The 19199-nt window shown below is 34.2% G+C and overlaps 2 protein-coding genes across 7 annotated transcripts; both read right to left on the bottom strand.

Moving 5' to 3' along the window:
- Window positions 1–788: 788 nt before the first annotated feature.
- On the bottom strand, window positions 789–4357 carry LOC140874769 (uncharacterized). Its single transcript, XM_073278158.1, has 7 exons — window positions 4057–4357; window positions 3438–3498; window positions 3197–3291; window positions 3078–3111; window positions 2011–2065; window positions 1855–1897; window positions 789–1046 (listed from the first exon to the last, which is right to left on the bottom strand). The coding sequence occupies exons 1-7, from the start codon at window positions 4306–4308 to the stop codon at window positions 975–977; spliced, it is 612 nt and encodes a 203-aa protein (XP_073134259.1). The 5' UTR covers window positions 4309–4357; the 3' UTR covers window positions 789–974.
- Window positions 4358–12908: 8551 nt separating this feature from the next.
- On the bottom strand, window positions 12909–18701 carry LOC140891572 (uncharacterized). Of its 6 annotated transcripts, none has more exons than XM_073300142.1 (11): window positions 18609–18701; window positions 18156–18388; window positions 17987–18065; window positions 17406–17522; window positions 16033–16350; window positions 15518–15906; window positions 14962–15061; window positions 14690–14743; window positions 14516–14602; window positions 13550–13678; window positions 12909–13454 (listed from the first exon to the last, which is right to left on the bottom strand). In XM_073300142.1, exons 2-11 carry the CDS (start codon window positions 18215–18217, stop codon window positions 13143–13145), a joined length of 1647 nt encoding a protein of 548 aa, XP_073156243.1. In that variant the 5' UTR covers window positions 18218–18388; window positions 18609–18701; the 3' UTR covers window positions 12909–13142. The 6 variants fall into 6 exon arrangements, with proteins under 6 accessions (XP_073156243.1, XP_073156253.1, XP_073156276.1 ...); XM_073300152.1 differs by having other exon boundaries at window positions 18156–18385; window positions 18609–18656; XM_073300175.1 differs by lacking the exon at window positions 18609–18701 and having other exon boundaries at window positions 17987–18062; window positions 18156–18229; window positions 18374–18598.
- Between the last annotated feature and the right edge of the window lie 498 nt (window positions 18702–19199).

Consider the following 19199-nt stretch of genomic DNA (forward strand, 5'->3'; position numbering starts at 1 on the left):
TTATGTCTGGATTTAAATTTAAAGCAGAGGCATTGTGAGCCATTCATTTATGAAGTTGCTGGAATTGTCGATGCAGTGGAACCAAGTAAAAATGCCTGCATGATCTATTAATCTACTTTTTTTAGAAAAATAGAGTTGTAATAGAGTTCCCCTCACGCAAGCCCATAACAAATCTTTGACTTTATACCAAAAATCTCTTCAACCATGAAACGTTTAATACGTTAGGGATATTATCTCGAACTAAGACAATACCTTACAAAACACACTCGACACTCTATGTGACAGACTAATTCGAAAAAATGTTGATATGAAAAACCAAACTTCTTACCATTGGTCAACAACTCATCTCCTCTACTAATTTGAGTACCCTGATATTGTTATTGTCATCTTGTCTGGATATACATAATAATAATAATATTTTGATTACGTTACCAAAAAAAAAGACGCTTCATATTTCAACTAGGGGAAAATTCCATTTTAATAAACTAAAAAACACATGAATCATCTATTTAAAAACTTGTGTTTCCAGGGCTTTATATCTGATTTTTAAAAACAAGAATTTAAAATACCGTTAATTCTATATGGGCTTTATATTATTTGAATAAACAAAAGTTTCGGTTTCCTATCACACTATCATCCTGGATGTCTCCTCTCCATATTCCCACCAAAACAACCAAAACCAACTACGCTTTTGAATGGTCTCAACTCTGTACATAAGCTCAACTGGACGACGACCTCGTTGAGACAACTTCGAATAAAGAACGATTAAATCGGCATAAACTCATGAATGATATCAACTCAGTTCTTACTGCTCAAGCAAACTGGTTCATCCTATACATGTGGCGTTTCATGGATCATTAACTCAACAAATTTATCACTCGGTGCACGAGCATTCAAATATGTAGTTACATGAGAAACCTGTTATTTTATCAAAATGGAAAATCCAGCTCACATAGTTCCACACAATCCAAGTCTTATATCCCATTGAGGGTGACCACAATCTTGCGTGGAGTAGCAGAGTCACGGTGCTCGCATAGCCATATTCCCTGGAACAAAGGAATCAAAATTCTTAGACATACTCCCGTCTAGTAAAAAACTGACACGTCTGTCGTAATTCTATCAGATTAATAATCCAATAGTCAACAAAATCTAGCAATTTAAGAGCGTCAAATCCTAGTTGAAAGTGATCATGTTGAGAATAAGATGTCACTCCTCGTGATATTAAACCCACCACAGTGAACATTCATATATTTGCTAAAATTCAACCAATTCAACCGGACCTTCGACCGGGAATAATTGACAACTCAAAAGGCCATGAGCAACATATACACTACTGGCACACACCTCTGGGCTCTGCAGTCAGCCCAACAATGCAGCCACCGGTACTGCTAAACTCTTACCCGCAGCACTGCCAATCTGCCACCACATGTCTAGTTGCCACTAGCTAACTCATCCAAGAGGCTACTGCTAAATGCAATTTCTAAAATAGTTGAACACTCTCTCTCTATGGGTTTCTATCAAGCTATTTGTCATGCACAACCAAAATTTCTTGGTTGAATGCATCTCCATTGTAGTCATGGTACCAATTATATTAGAAAAACCTGCCTCTAACAAGAAGTCAAAGCCAACCCCACAAATGAATAATATAAGTGTGTTTTTAGGAATTTGCATGTTTAACAAGTAATACTAAAACTGAAGTCGCCCCTAACATCCTGATCACTTGAGCAAGACAATTACATCCTATGAACTCCTAAAAACTTTATTGATGACGGGGAAGACTCGGATATTTAATTCACTTTTCCTTTTACTTTGGGGTTGCAAAATTTCAGCAGAGGCATGTACTTAGTTGAGTACCTGCCAAGTTCCCATATTTAGTTTTCCATCCGTGATCGGAATCCTGCATAAGTTCAATATCATGAAAGTTTTTCACCATGAATTAGGCCACTTTAAATAACAATGCAATTCGACTTGAAAAAAAAAAGAGAAAGATAAAGGAAAATAAACACGTACGAAAGAGAGCATCCAAACATTGATGACTTGATGTGAGCCGGCATGTCATCTGGACCTGCAACAAAGGCATGATATCAAGAATCTTGTCAAATATTATTGGGTAAGAAAATCAAATAATGATATTATATTTTAAGTGCTTATGATTTATCCAGATCAATTTGTTCATCACCAGTGGATGAAAAAGCTACAAATGACCGACACAACAATAAAAAATGGCGAGAGGTAGCCCAAAAACAAAAAAAATTATTTATGCAACCCCTTTCCTCCCCCAAACCCATATGACAACTTGCTGTCCAGATAGAACTACATTCCACAAAGCTTGGATTGCTTTCAAGGAAAACAAAGCAAGCACAATTCTATGAGCAAGAAGTCAGCCATTATCTAATATTTTCAAGATATGGAACAAAACTAAGAAAAACACATTCAGGAGAAATGATAAGAGGTACTGAGTATGTTTATGTTCTTCAAGCGTCCTGTACCTGGTATTTTTGGCAGACAAGTTAATAAAGTAATAATTAATGACTATTGTACCCAGTTAGCTAGTTGAAGACATCTTTCTAGATCAATATGTCCCTACAAAGAATTTCCTTTCAATTTTCAACTCTGAAACACATTCTTCCTCGCAATTTCTCAGCTCGTTTTACCGTTATTTTTCCCATAAAGGGACAAGGATAATAGGAGGTCCGCAGTAGACAAATAACAAATACCAAGTTTCTTTTCTACGGGAACCGGTCGCCCACAACTAAGAGCCAACAGCAGGTAATGCCTATGAGACTCATACGAGAAACTATTCAGTGTAACAGGCAATTTATTGTCGCCCATAAAACAACAGACATAGTCCAACTGGTTATAAACCCACGAAGCTATGCATATGGTCTGACTGATACTTTGCATCGTACAACTGTTGATAGTTCAATAATTCAAACTCTAAGTAATTTTCCATTTGCTAAAAGGTAACCGGTATCAGGAGAAATCAAGAACCTTTCGACAAGGACATGGAGTAAAGAAAAGGGAACCATTTTCACAATTATGTTCCAATATCTTGATCCAAAAAGGAGGGAGACTACCTTCAATAGTATGTTCCCATGGTGCAGACGGTCCCTGAAATTAAAAACTCAAACAAATGAACACCGTCTGCCAATAATAAATGGCACCATCTGAAGAATGGATAAAATAAAGGTACTACCTCTGGAACTATTCTGTTCAAAAATGTCTCTGTGTCATGTCTGACATCAGAATCGTAGTTTTCATTCACAGTCAAAGAAGCACTTGTATGCTGCACTGTTTCATGCACATGTCAGAATGAGAAAATCAGAGAAAAAGGAAAAGAATTATGGAATGGAACATAACTGAGGAAACATAAAAATAAATGATATTAACTCAAAAAGCTCTTTGCTCAATAAAATTGCAGGTAGTCTCAAGCTTACAGAAAAAATGGGCAAGGCCACATTTGAACCCAGATAGATCCTGTCCAATCTCTTTCAAAATCTGGGGCAAGTTGAAAGGTCATAAAAGCAAAATCAGCATACACCAAGTCAACATATTAATAGTGGGGAATATAATAGATTAGGAATGTTGGGGGCACAATTTTTTATTTGTACTCATATGGACTTTCTGTCGGGTCCAATTAAAACTTAAAGGCTAAGGATAGGCTGAAAACCATCTAAGCTAAGCTACCTAATTCCAGAGTTGTGATGCCAAATATGACACAATGAATTGTGAATTCACAGCAACTGAAACACCAGCCTAAAAAGTTGGAGGATCCATGGTCATTTTAAAGTTAATAAGTATTGCAACACAACACGGGAAGACGGATAACAGCAAACAGCAGTAGAAACAAACAGTACAACTTTCCACAGTAAATAAGCCGTAGGAAGTATAAAAGAATAAGCCGGGTCAGCTAAATATAACTCAATAGATGAGAGTACTGACGCCGAAGAGGTTCAGCTAATGATTATATGCTAATCACACAAAAATCTCCTACGTAAAGCAGAGCAAAGTGCGATGAAAGAGTGAGCAAAATGAAAGAGGACTCAAAATCATCACCTTGGATGTAATGAGATGGCAGCCGCGCCTCTGGGAAGGAATGGTAACAGTTTTCTGGGCCCATTTGGGATTTGCAATCCTTGAAGACTCCGCCATGGTAGTTTGTTGATTGTCCAGGGAGAGATGCTGGCTTTTGATTGTCGTTGTTGAGATCTTCTGAGATACACTTTTACGTTGACCTAAGGTGAAGCTGGACGATGATGAAAAGAAGAGTGTCGATGAAGGTACTACTGGAGATCGTAATGCTTGCATTTGCCCCAATTTTTAAATTTCCCCGATTGCTGCAAAACCCTAATTAATTGAGTGAATATATATATATATATATAGTTTCTTTCAAGTGCCCACCTACCATGCCCACCAATAATGTGGCACTATTCTATTGGACCTACAATTTATCACATCTTTATCACATCCAATAGAATAGTGTCACATCATTGGTGGGCATGGTAGGTGGGCACTTGAAAGAAACTCTATATATATATATATATATATATATATATATATACACACTATTCTAAAAAAAGTTGACCCCGAAGAGGACCTCATTCCACATGAGTCAGAGGCCCATTGACTAATGCGGGGTTAAATCGAGTGATGTGCACGAGCGGCAGGGACCGGAAGGAGTGAGCAACACGGCCAACCCCCAGAGCATACCCCCACAATATTTCAGCAGAAAATATGCTTCACACGAGAATCGAACCCGCAACGCTGGAGAAGTTCTTTCCACGTCACCTCAGGCCTTACCAACTCTCCTATGCCCGAGTACCCAATATAAAACTCACCCAATATAAAGCAGGATTGTGGATAGGTTTTCAAGTTAATCCCTTTTTTGATATGTTTTTGCATTAAGACAGTCTAATCTACTCTCAAAATGACTAACCACCTATATTAAAGTAGGTTAACTAAACTCACGCTTCACCCCAATATTAACAATCCATGTTTCTATCCTACACGTTATTTTCATGAATCTCCTTTCCCCTAACAAAAGCCAAACCTAAAAATCACACTCCTTCTACTCAGTCGATGTTCGAAGAAAAGTGGGTTCCTTAGGTTTTCTTCTCTCCATGGTTAAATCTTTAGAAATCAGGTAAATCTTGCTCAAAATCTTAGTTCTCGACATTTATTGGCATATGGCGTGTAGTAACCCAGATTTCATTTTAAGATAATAATATGTTAAACAGAATTAAGGGTTAGTAATTAACCGATTCCGGAGTTTAATTGGGCTTCAGAAGAGAATTTGGGCTTTTGAGTTTGGGCCGGATCGGAAGCTCCGAACCCAGATCGGAAGCTTCGATCCCAGCCACTTCGGAAGCTCAGCGGAAGCACCGAGATCGGAAGCTCCGATCCTGGAACGGAAGTTCCGATCTCCAGCTGCCAGCAATGCTCGATGACTAAGCCATGAATTTTGACAAGTGTTGAACGTAGAGCAGATCGGAAGCTCCGGTCGCCTGATCGGAAGTTCCGATCCCGACGTGTCACACATGCATACAATGAGCTGGATCGGAAGTTCCGATCCTGGCCGGGAATTTTGCCTATAAATAGGGCTCGTTCGATTTCATTTTGAAATACGAATTCCCGAGTTTCCTTCTTCAGTTATATAGTGTGAGATATACACTTGAGGGCCCTATCGGTTATAATAGAGGTTCTGGAATAACCAAGGTGTGGTTATAGTCATCCGGGACTAGCGACTTCAAAGGGCTAACTACGGACGAAGGTATGGTCCGGGAATCTATTTAAGTTTTGGGAGTACTTATTAACTTAGTTAAGGCTTATAGAATTTATATAGTGATACAGTGAACTTTTGAATATAGGCTTGAAACCTAGGATCCTATTATATTTGAACTAGCCTAGAGGTACGTACACATTGACTGAGATTGCCAGCGGGTATACATGTTTATATGTTGCATTTATTTGGCATTATTATATGGCATGATGTATGATTTACCGTTTTCTATACTCATATGTCATGTACATATACACGTTGAGTCTATACCTTGTTATACCTGATTATAGAGCCGCTCAGCTTTATACTCGATAGTCTGTCACTGAGAGTACCGCGACGGCGGGAGCATTTATGTCTGTCTACTCTAGTGTACTAGACGAGTGTGGTTGCACCCAGAGGTTGATCCGTGCGGTGGCAGCACTAATGTGGCGCCGGTTCTGAGCATGACTTTTCAGATGACCCTATACCAGTCATCATGTTGCATGCATTATATACATATGTTTACTCATGTTTATGTACTGGGCGTTAGCGCTCACGTCCTAGTTGTTATCTTGGACACCCTATTCCATGGGGCAGGTCGCAGGATGGACGGAGCTGGTAGTTCAAGGCAGGACTAGGAAGCAGGAGCCTTGAGGATTTTTATACAGCAGGATTCGATATAGCTGTATAATATTTACTTTTTAAGTTTTCGATTTGGTTGTATCACTACAGATTTAAGCCTGGATTATGATACTTAGTTGTTATGTAAATTATGGTTTTGTTTCCGCATGATTTACTCTGTTAAGTTATTTTGCTGTATTAAGTTTAATGCATGCTATTAGTTGCCAGTTAGTAGGTGATACCATGCAGGGTCACTACATGGTGTGAAGAATTTTTTTATGTTTTATTTTCTTCTCTCAGTCGAGAAATTTACAAAAATCGGAGGAAGCTCGCTGTGTGGGTAAATCTCTTGAAAATCGTTGTTCACGACATTTATTTTACTAGTAAAAGACACGTGCGATGCACGTTAAAACACATTTTATTAAGCATTATTAAATAAATAAATTGAGATGATAAGAGATTAACGTGCAGTTAATTAATGATTTTTATTGTATTTTAGTAAAGGGCTAATTGCATTCACATCCCCTGTGAAAAGTCTAAAAAGACATAAAACACTCTGTGTAAAATTAATAGCATGTTAGACCCTATGTTTTAAAAAAATTAGCATAAAAACCCCTATGAGAGGATATAAATGTGCCTCAGTTTGTATAACATAGGGGTGAAATGTGCTACATTTTAAAAAACTGAGGGATGCATTAGCCTATTAATATTTCTTAGGGGGTTTTATGTCTTTTAGACTTTTCACAGGGGGTGTGCATGCAATTAGCCCTTTTAGTAAATAATAAAATTCAATGTAATATAATTTGTACAACATGTATTATAAAATGAGTGCGGACAATTTTTGTTCAAAAATTTTACGTATTACAAATATAATTGAATCTATAATTTTTTGAAACCATGGTTGTAAAAATATATAATTTTGTATAAATTAGATATTGAAAAAATATAGAATTTGATATCATGATATATTTAATAAAATAAAATTTAAGAAAAAATATAATAATACATAGCGTTGAAAATTATTTTATCACTATTGATTATGAGAAAAAAAAGATAATGCATTCTAAACTTTAAATTGAATTACTGCGCATTTTCTTCCTTTATATAACCAATTTTCTTTCTTACACGATTTTTTCGTTTGTCATCCGTTTTTTATTATTTATATAAAAATAATAATTTTATCATTATCTTCAACAACAACTTCTGATGTTGTTTTAATCAATTATTTCCATTTTTATATTTTTATTCTTCGATTCTTTTGTTAGAAGATCTCTTTTTTTATTTTTTATTTTTTCTTTTATGCTGAAAACATTTCTTTTCAAGAGTAGAAATAATTTGATCGTCTTCGATCTTCATTCTTGCGTTATTGTCTTCTATTGCATGTAAGTCAATATCGTTAATGATTGATGCTGTTATTGGACGATGTTCTCTTTTATTTTTAATTTCATGTAAGTTGTTCGAAATCTACTATTGCAATGATTTTGTTGCTAAAATTTTTGCTTGAGTTTTGAATTGATTTCGATTAAAAATGCTAACATTACATTTTTATTTCAAACGTCTTGTCCATTTTGAGAAGAAATGTATATTATTCTTTATTTGATTTCTCTAAAAACTTATAATATATTGAAGTGTTGTCGTCCTATAGATAAAATAGATTTTATTAATAATTTGTGATAATATATACTTTTTGAAAGAAAAAATATTTACACGTCTTAGTAATAAAATCAATATAATTTTTAACATTACAACTAATAAAAATATTTACAACATTTTCGAACAATGTAACCCTTGTAGTTTCAATGTTCATCATTTACGGTCATCATTATTTTATATTTATATTAACAGTTTAAAATAAAAAATTATCAATAACTCATGTAAACTTATAGATATAATGTTTGATATTGTTATATCTTGACACAATATTGATATTGAAGTTTATGCAATTATTACAGCTCGGATTTTAATTTTCATCATTTTGTTGATTAATCTTGAGCAATTATGACAATCTTCGTACCATGAATTCATCTTATTTTCTATCTCATGTATGTACATCTTGAAGCAATATGATTTATTTTGTATTTGTTAATAAGTGGGATACATTAATAAAATTAATTAAATATTAATTTTGTAATTTCTCATCTTATATGTTGACTTATTTTGTGACTATTGATTTATGAAAAACAGAAATAATATAGATAATGCATTTTAAACCTTAATTTAAATTATTGCGTCAAATATTTGTTTAATTTCTTTTATATTTTGGACTCTCATATATTTCATGATTTTTTTCATTTACCGTCCGTTTTTTATTCTTTATGGAAGAATCAATATTCTCATCATCTTTAATAGCAATTCTTGTTATATTGTCTCCAACAATATTTGTATTTTTCTATCATTATTATTTTATTTTTTATTGGACGGTATTTTTTTATGTTAAAAATAATTACTTGCAAGAATAACATTAATTCCATCATTCCCAACTGCATTCTGATTACGTTTTCTATTACTTGTATGTCAATATCGTTAACGGTTGATGTATTTGTTGGACATACTCTTTTATTTTTAATTTCTTGTTTTTCGAAATCTACTGATCTCTTTTTGTTTACAATGCTTTCGTTACAGAATTTTTTGATTGAATTTTGAATATCTTTAAATACAAATGTTAACATTCCATCTTTTATTTCAACTGTTTTGTCTATTCTGAAAGTAAATGTGCATTCTTCTTTATTTGATGTATCTAAATTCTTGTGGTATATTGAAGTGTTGTCTTTCGATATATAAAACAGATTTTTATTAATAATTTCTAATCATTATATAGTCTTTGTAAGAAAAAATTTTATTTACCTTAATGATGGATCAAATTGATATAGTATTCAACAGTCAACAATGCAACCAATAAAAATATTTAAAACATTTTCGAACAATGTAACTAGCTATTATTGCAGTTTCAGTGTCATCATTTATGATCATCGTTTTTCTATATTTACATTAACATTTTAAGATAAAATATTTCAATAACTCATGTAAGCTTATAAATATAATGTTTAAATATAATTTTATCTTGACACAATATTAATATCAAAGCTTACCCATTTATTACAGCTCTGGTTTTTCATTGTTTTGTTAATTGATCTTGAGCAAATTACTACATGTTTCGTGTCATGGATTTGCTTCATTATTATTTTTTTAATCTCATGTTTGTATGTCTTGAAGCGATATAATTTGTAATATATTTGTTAATAATTAATACGTTAAATCAAATTAAATAATTCTGATTTTGTAATTTTCTATCTTATATTCTATAAATATCATTTATAAAATATTTTCTCCAATGATAAAATATTTATTCGTTAATTGCAAATCATCTCATAAATAATTTTTTTGGTTTTTAGTCTTTATGATGAGAAAAAAAAATTAACTTTTTAAATTTCAATGTTACATATATGGTATGAGTGTCTTGGTTTGTTCTTTATTTATTATTTTATAATAAAACTTTACTCCATTTGAATTGATTTATTTTTACACTATTGTGTAATTTAATTCAAATATATTTTAATAACGTTTGAAAATTTGATTTTTTTTATAACATATAATTATAAACTCATGATTTAATTATTTAGTTCAATAAGTCCTTACACAAATTTTAGAAATTGTTTTGAGCTGAACATTTCCTATTATTAGTCATAAGAAGAAGTAGTGACTAATGCTAATGAATAATTTTTGTAAATATTTGTTTATTAAAATTAAAAATTAAAAATTGTATATTTAAAACATATACTTTTAAGTTACAAAAAATTATAACCGATTTATCCTCTTCAACTCTTGTAAAAATATTTTTTTCGTTAATTACAAAATAATCTCATAAATTAATTGCTTCTATCTCATCACTTGGTGGGTAGAAAATATTTTAGACAAAAAATATTTGTTTTCAAGTGTTCGATCTTTGGCTCCACTCAGGGACGTAGCCGCCCCAAAGGCTGGGATGGACTCCAGCCCTAACTAATTTTTTTTTTAAAAAATGATCTTAATATATGTGTGCATTTTGATGTAGCCTAATTTAATTTTTAGTGTGGGTTGGGCTAATAATTTTTGTCATTAAATTAGTTCTTTAGCCCGTTATAATTTAAACATTTTTTCCATCTTTCTTGGGCTTCATCCTTCCCTCCACTCCTTCATTTTGCACTGTTTCAATTAATTATTTGAAACTCTTGTTTAAATTAGATAAATTTTATATCAAATTCATTAATTTAATTTAGTTTCATTAATATATAAATTGAACAGAATAATTGCTATTGTGCCTTGAAAATTTTCAATGTGCTCATTTAATACATGACATAAAGTATGAATATATTTTTTTTTTATAGATATAAAGTAATATGACAATATGGATATGAACTCGAGAGTTTTTTTTATTCTAATAATGATGATAAATATTTGTCATAAATAATTTTAATTTTCAATATTTTTTTACATTAGAGGTAATAATTCAGTTTTTTTTATTAGATTACATTATGTAGCTATTTGTTGTTGGTTACAGAAAAATGATCAGTTTGCACCTCAATTAAGTTTTGAGTATAGTAAAAGTGAAATTTTTTTCGATTATGATGTACACTTTCTCGTGATCAAATAATGGATCAATTAAGTTATTTAATATTGATAATGTATAAATTCTTGTATAAAAATTCTATCTTAGTGATTTCATTGCTAAAGGTGCAATAAATATCGTGTACAACGATATTTACAACAATTATATCATGAAATTTTGCTATTTTATCGCATTATTTTATATTCAATTTATCATGAGATTTTGATATATTTAATTTATGTATTGTGTCGTAAGATTTGGTGTACAAAAGTCATTGTACATGTAGTATTGCTCATATTTATATTATTTGAAAAGTCAGTTGAAACATTACAAGTTTGATATGAAATGTTTTAGAATTTTTACCGTTTTCGAATTATTATATTTTAATTTTTAAATATTTAATTTATATTATTTTATTCTATTTTCGAATCAAGTAGGCCAGAGTCTAAAAGATTTCTGGCTACGTCCCTAGCTCCACTCACGAGTTACTTGCTTCTATGACTATCTCATCACTCGGTGGGTAGAAAGTTAGAATCACGTCCAGCAGCAATGTGGCATCTAGACCAGTGCCAAAATCGCTCCAAACAACTCACAACAATGCCACCAAACACACCTCAAGATCCCTTCCAGAGCAAACAAGCAGAGACACAGATGCCCATGCCCAAATCGAATTGCGCAGAATACAATCTGTGCAAACTTGGGAAGCAGCAGCGATGCAGACGCTAAACCATCGTAAGAACACTTCAAAATCACCAATACAATCCCCCAAGACCAACACACAAGACAAGAACTAGTCCCAAACAGTAGACGCAACGCAACTTCCGGCCACTCGCACAAATTCAAATCGCGAGCACACTAAACTTGAAGCAGAAAGGTTAAGGGGCTAAAACTAGTAGCAAAGTAGGGCAAAAAATCTAGCGGCTACGATGTCACAATCCCACACACACGCCTCATCAAAACTCTAGGCTGTCGGAAAAGAGGAGTCACCGCCGCAGCTGCTCGCCGGAGAGAACCACCGTCAGAGCTAAGGGCCACCACCAACCAGCCGTACCAAGCAAAAAGCCACAAGCAGTAATCGCTTAATTCCTTCCCAAAGAAGAGTATGTGGCTGTAGTAGACAGATGTGGCAATAGTAGACAGAAGCTCCCAACAGTTGGCTAACAAATATTCCTAATCTCTGGAACAAGTAAAGCATCAGTCTACACTAGCCACCGGTGCAAGTTGAGATGGGATGCAACCATAATGTCGTCTTTTCCAACTAGTAGTTAATAACTTCGTCGTTGACCTTTCCTATTCTGAGCCGGTTTCTCAGCTTGGTCAGCTGCTAAGCTCAGTCTATTTGGAAGCCGGTTCTACACCGTTAAGGTAAAGGACGCCGATGCCCAATCGCTAACCAGGGGGTGGTCTTCATAAAACGGCTAAACCTACTATCTCTCTATGTTTCTCAATCCCCGTGCCCACTTGAGTTGAATTCAATTCAATAAATACCACCACAACAAACGTCAACGTTGGCTTGCCTTTAGGCACTCGTGTTTCATTTTTCTAAGATTTCGTTTCCATCTATGCTTGTGAGCTTACTTGGAGCTTCCCGTCCTAGTCAAAGCCTGCAATTCGAGACTTGTATTTCCACAATAGTTTATGATCCTATAAGGTTAGTTATTCCAGTAGGCAAGCTGCCACTTCCATCAGGATCACTATCCACCACCAATTCATAATCCGATACTCCCCTGAAGGATCCTAGTGTCACACCAACATATCATACTCTCCAGTCCACACGAAGGAATTTTCTGCAGTCCATCATGATCGAGGGAAAGGATTGTTTTGGGGAAAATAAATATCATGTTTTGGAGACTCATATAAATCATGACAAATTATTTTTAAAATCAAACAAAAAGCATAAAAATGTTATTGACCAAAAATATTAAAACAAAAACATCTAAAACTTGGAAGTTTTTCATGCTTGAGAGGAATCAATGGACACTAGCAAAACCAAGCCTCAATTCTCTTACTGCTATCTCTATACAGTGAACAAAATATTCCCACTGCAATCTTGATTATTACTCTAGCTAGAAAAACATGCCTCACAGCTCATACTTACATCAAATCAAATCAACAAACAAACTATTCATGAAGCACCCAAAGTATATAACTATAATTATCATTTATCATATAGCTAGCTTAGCTTCCTTGAGCTGCTATTTCTTTATGGATCAAGTATCGGAACGATGACGTCTGTTCTAACCAATATACATGCTTCTCAGGTCGACCCTTCACGCATGTTTTAATAGCTTTTCGTTGTATACCAACTAAACATTCGCCAACTGCTTCTAAAAGCGCGGCCATGTCGAGTGACATGTCCTTTCCGTAATAAGACAGGATTTTCGGAAGGTAAACCTTTGTTTCCTTGTGAACATAAACTGTCGCTTGTATGAATTCTTCTCTAGCAACTTTCAGGTCCTCAAATATCGTGCTTGCTTTGTAAAGTCGCACCTATAATTTAACAGACATAAAAACCAGGAAAACCAAGAACTGTGCATTTCTTGCCATGCAGGAATAACTAACAAGGAAATGCATGAATATATTACCGCAGGATCCGAATAAGCACCCGAACTAAGTGCAAAGTGAACAAGTGGTTCAGGGTATTCGATGGCATAAGTATGCTTAGAGCTCCCACTTTTGAACTTCTTTCCGGGAGAGAGAATTGTTTGAAGCCACTGCATGAAACATTTATGCTCGTCAAGGTGAAGCAGGTTACTGAGACATAAACTTGGTAATGAGTCAAAGAACTTGCTTCCACTCAGTCTCACCGCAGCACTAGAAAAACCAAAAGCTCTAATTTAATGCCAGCTATTTTCACCTTTTGGCTTCTATCATCATCGAGTCAAATGTAGTAATTCTAATCAATTTCGTTAAAAAAATCAGAGCTTCACAGGCTTCAAGGCTTCTGATAAATTACTGAAACCAGCTACATTTGACTAGATGAATTATATTTAACGCCAACGAAGTGCAAAAATTAGACACTAAAATGGAAAACACTGATTAGTGAAAGAGGCTAATTAACCCAAAGGCTAAACTGTCCCCTTTTTTTGTAGATCAAGGGCAAATAGAACTCAATCACAGGATAATCGTCTTTTCCAGAGATTTTCAATCCTGATTTCCACTCTATTAGTGGAATTCCTAAAGGAGGAAGAAGTGAAATAAGTGAAGTGGCAAAGAACCATTCCCTCAGCTACTTTTCAAAGTATAATGACTCCTGAAGAGCACCATTTGTATTCTGAGCGGATTTTGAGGAAGGATTAAATGGCGAGAGTTAAGATGATAGGAGTAGGTCAAGGTGGTCGCATACGAATAATTCTTAAATATGAACCCTAAATTGGACCGGGAGGGGTTTAGTACCGATTTATTTAATTTTTATCAGCTCACAATTTTATTTTTACACAGAAGTATTTGCCACATTAGACATCACGCGAGGACACGGCAAACAGTTATATGTCTCATCCCCATGCTTGTTTGAACAATGTGTTGGCTTATACAAAGAAAAGGGTACATACCGGTGCAGAATAGTGTGATCTGATTCCCAGAATGGAATTTTGTATGTCGTAAGCATTTATGTTATGTCCACCCACATTATAGGCAGCCTGAAAAAATGTGTACGGAATTAGTTAACTATTAAAAATATGAAATACAACCTACACACTACGTGGTATAAAGGACTATTTTTTTACCTTTACAATGGAAGTGCTTTTTATATAGTTTTGAGTGCCGTAGGCTAGATAAGCCTGCAACCGAAATGAAATATCATTCAGCCACATAAACACAAGCTGAAAAGGTCACTGAAACTGGTGGGCAACCTGTGTTACATTATTCGGCTTTCATAAAAATAAAAAAAAAAACTTTAGAAAACCATCTGCTAACGATGATGGCCATTTTTCAGTATATCGGTCGTTAGAGGCTTTGAGGGTCGCACAAAATTGATATAAAGTTTTGCAGGCCTTACGTGCATAACCAAAGCATTGTGAATATTGATCCAAAAGGCAAGCTTTTCTTCACGCCGCATCTTCTTAGGATCAACATTCTCAAGACTCTTAACTAGGGACCTGCACAAAAAAATAGTTGAAGGTTACGGAAATAAAGCAATAATTCGTGACTAAAAATGTATTCATGGCACTGTATCAATTAGCTTCTTTTATAAGGCCACTCAAATACAGTGACAAATTTGGCTGATTTAATTGACTAGAAATTTGTTGGGAGGAAATGGGAAACATTAATAATTGAGCCAAAAGATGAAAAATGCTTCTTGTGCACGCACCACTTTGCTAATACTAATTATGAAGAAACGGTACATATCTGATACGGGTCCTAGATCAAAATCCAATAAGCTCCTTGAAGGTTTATTGGATGAACTATAGTTGTAAAATATAACAAAAAAGGAGCTTATTAGATGAACTATACTTGTAAAACATAACAAAAAATTATCCTTTCATTATAAATAAGCCATTTGGCTGATTTTAACAAAATTCGACTAAAACTGGCAAGTGGGTAAATGCGAACACCTGAATTTCTGTAGCATTGTGGCCGCATAACTGTAAGTTTCATCATCTAAACATATCTTTAAGACTTCGATCATTGCAGCGTATGGACCATTCTCCTGTTTGATGGCTTCAAAATCACAACGCTCCGTAGTTTCATCGTTGCATTGAGGACTCCAACTACCAGATAAATTTCTGGGAGAAAATGTGCTCGAGGAGCAGAATGAAGACGTGGACGAGGCTGAAAAGCCTTTGTGAGTGGGATAGGGGTTGGCCAATTTGCAGTAAATCGAAGATATGCATCTTACGATTTCCTCAGATAGTCTGTCGGGACAAACAAGAGCATCATTGGTGCTGATATTTCCAAGATGATCTCCTAAGCTACGATGACGAGAATAAGCTTTTTTCTTCTCCTGAAATTGTCCAAGAAAATTTTTTACATTCTCATGATTACAGAATAATTTTACAGCTACTAACAATATAGGCAGCAGAAATGAACCAACTAAATGCAAAGTGTTCGAAAAGTGAGGCTTATATACCCTTCCAAATGATGACTTTGTGGTTGCAACGTGAATCAAATCATTAGGGCCGGTTAAAGCACTGGTAGGCGAACTCTGATCATGATGGTCATTATAACTATTTGGGATTCTCAATTTCATCATGTGCGAAGGTTGATCAGATGGCACAAACCCCAATGGAGGTGTTCCAGTAATTTGTTGTCCATTGACCCCATGGTTTCCCGAAATACTTGGGAGATGCTGCAGAAAAGCGGTTCGATACAAAGAAAGAAGATATTGTTCCAAGTGCACTATTTCAATCTCAAGCTTGGCAATTTCTGTCACAAGTTCTTCTGAAGACTGCACAAAAACAGCCAATTAATGAAATTAGGCCATCAAAGTTCCACAGACAGAATAAGACATAAACAAGTCATGTTATGTGCCTCAACTCGTTTAGCATCATCCTTTGTCAGAATGGTGAATTTAAGAATGAGAATGATAAATCTATTTATCGAGGGATCACACTAAAACTTGAAGCAGAGAAGCGGATAATTAATTTTGTTCCAGTAATTCCAGAGTTATTGTAATTGAAGAAGGAGATTGATATATAATTGTGATATTTGCACCAGAAACACTAGCTAAAAAGGAAATTGATTTCTTTAGATCTTCTCCAGAAAAAAAATAAATTTAATTAACAATCGTATCCAAAGATTTGAAATAAAAAGGGTTTTTCGTATAGTACTGAGATCTACGAATGCACTTAATTTTGGACCAGCGCTAACACATAATTTTGATCAATTTCAAGTTGAAGAAGTAACTGCAAAGGTAATTGAGCAGCAGGAATCAAGGGAATGTAGTTATACAAAGTCCTACGGACATTTATCAATTTGATTAGCATCAAGAAGAGTCTTCAAAGCCTAACATGAAATCAAAATCCGGAACTAGTCTGAACAAGCCTTAAATATTTGTTATTTGCTGACATTCCCAACAGGGATCAGTCATTGTGACTGTAGAAGTAGCAGATTGGCCTCCATGGTTCAATGATCTAATCTAAAGGATTACCACAAACATCATGCCTGAAAGTATTACACCATGAATATCACCAATTCCGGGAAAATAAATGTCTAACAAAATAAAAATATAGTAGACTAGGCTTGCTGCTGATCAAGGATAGACTGGCCTTCATAGTCAAGCTTATCAACCGAACAGATGACAAGAAGCATGATACCAAAATCATGTAGCATATTACAAATCATGTCATGCATAAATCTCGTTTTTCTCAGCACTTTATACTGTTTTATGAAAGGCATTTAAATCGAACATAGTGCGTTTCTACATTAGCATGTTCCCTTCAAGTGTGATACAATGTAGTAAGGGACTAGCGAGCCATGACAAGATAACTTTAAAACTATAACCTTAGAATTCATCTTGCCATCTGAAAGAAGACAACTGATTGATTCAAAGCACTGATCCTTCTCTGTGTCCGAAAAATTGGATAACTTGCTAGCAGATTTATTCTCCATGCGCAAAATCTGCAGCACAAGTTCAAAGAAAACCATTCTATTGATAATTGTAATTAGCACTAATTTCTTATTGGAAGCAAAAACTTAACAATTCAGAACTCAACTCCAAATGAGAATAAAACATTTTAGAAGCCTGAGAAAAGTTCCATTTTCCGAAAGCAAACCATTGTTGAACAACCCAAACGACCAAAAAATTCTGATTTCACAGCCAAAATGACAAGTGACCGACCTATTTTAGCTCAACTTCTCACCAAATGAAAACCCCTTTTTCAATTCAATTAACACGTAAATATTTCATTCAACATACAGTTGCATGAATCCAAGGATTATTTCAGATTCCGTATAACTTGGTTGCTATTTCATCTAAATAAGTACAAAAAAAAAAACATTAATGGCGGAAAACGACCGATGTGCCAGAAATGGCCGCGGAAAGGGCGATTCAAAAAGCAAATTAAAGTGAGGCAATTACGCACAGGACGATTTTCATGGCGGGAAGGCCTCGGCGACACATTGAGTACACAATGATCATCCTCTTTAATCATCTCAAAACTGCTGCAAAAATCCACAAATGCATAAAAAACTAGAAAACAAACAACAGAGCACAAATGAACACTCCAAATCTCAACCAATTACACCGCACACCTCTTCCATCTGGATGCACGCGTCGTCGGAGCAGGAGAAGGGCAGTCCACTGGAGGAGGCATTGCGCCCAAAATCTAACAAAAACCCAACAAGTATGATCTCAGCACCGACACCCAGAAGCAATACAAGTCGAGAACTGAATCAAATATCCCTCCAATGCTCGTATTTATCATCAATCAAGAAAAAAAAAATATCCCAGCAAATCTTGAAGTGGGTACCTCTGCCACACTCTGCTGCAACCAAAACCTCTAGATGAGAAAACAAAATGGGCAACAAATATTTAATAAAATGGGTTGAAAAAACAAACAAAAACAAAGAATCAATCCATATAAAGGGGTGGGTGGGAAGACCAAGCCAGGCCAGGGGCAATAAATGATGAGAGATTCAATGGATTAAAATAAGAACTGTGCGAATAAATAAATAAAGAAACCAAAATAAAAGAGGAGCATTAACACAGTGGCGTCAATGGAGGATTGGCATTGAAGTGTGGGTGAAATGTGAATGGCAACAGCAATAAAAACAAGTAACCGTGTTTGATGAAAGAAATGCACAAATTTTTTTATACAAATCAAATCTTGCAGCAATGTGAGTGAGTGTCTGTCCAAATTAATGCGATTTTTAAAAAATAAATAAATTGTTTTCTTGAAAATTGAAATTTTAATATTGTAAGATTTCGAAACAAATACGTCATCATGATTCGTCTTATTCAATGTAATGACATTGATAATAATAATAATAATAATAATAATAATAATAATAATAATAATAATAATAATAATAATAATATTTCCTCCGTCTCAATTAAATAATTCACGTTTTTTTTTATTTGTCTCAAATATATAGTCATATACTATATTTAGTAATATTTTTTTGCATTAATTTACTAATATATCATTATATTTCTATTAACTACATCTTAAAAATTGTGCTGTTATTTTTAATACATTAAATAGGAATAAAAATAAAAAATTTGTATAAAATTTACTTTATCAATAATATTTTCTTAATTTATTTGGGAAAAAAAAATAAAACTATGTATTTGAG

Source organism: Henckelia pumila, chromosome 1 (genome assembly GCF_033568475.1).
Source record: "Henckelia pumila isolate YLH828 chromosome 1, ASM3356847v2, whole genome shotgun sequence".
Classification (NCBI taxonomy): domain Eukaryota; kingdom Viridiplantae; phylum Streptophyta; class Magnoliopsida; order Lamiales; family Gesneriaceae; genus Henckelia; species Henckelia pumila.

Excerpts from the sequence above, each read along its gene's own strand:
- LOC140874769 (XM_073278158.1), bottom strand. The coding sequence starts at position 4,308 with ATGCAAGCATTACGATCTCCAGTAGTACCTTCATCGACACTCTTCTTT. Across the intron at positions 3,292-3,437 it reads TGGCCTTGCCCATTTTTTCT|TGCAGCATACAAGTGCTTCT; the intron begins GTAAGCTTGAGA and ends TGCATGAAACAG. Across the intron at positions 3,112-3,196 it reads TGAACAGAATAGTTCCAGAG|GGACCGTCTGCACCATGGGA; the intron begins GTAGTACCTTTA and ends TTTTAATTTCAG.
- LOC140891572 (XM_073300142.1), bottom strand. The coding sequence starts at position 18,217 with ATGCCTCCTCCAGTGGACTGCCCTTCTCCTGCTCCGACGACGCGTGCA. Across the intron at positions 17,523-17,986 it reads CCCGCCATGAAAATCGTCCT|ATTTTGCGCATGGAGAATAA; the intron begins GTGCGTAATTGC and ends CTTGTGCTGCAG. Across the intron at positions 14,603-14,689 it reads AAAGCACTTCCATTGTAAAG|GCTGCCTATAATGTGGGTGG; the intron begins GTAAAAAAATAG and ends ACATTTTTTCAG.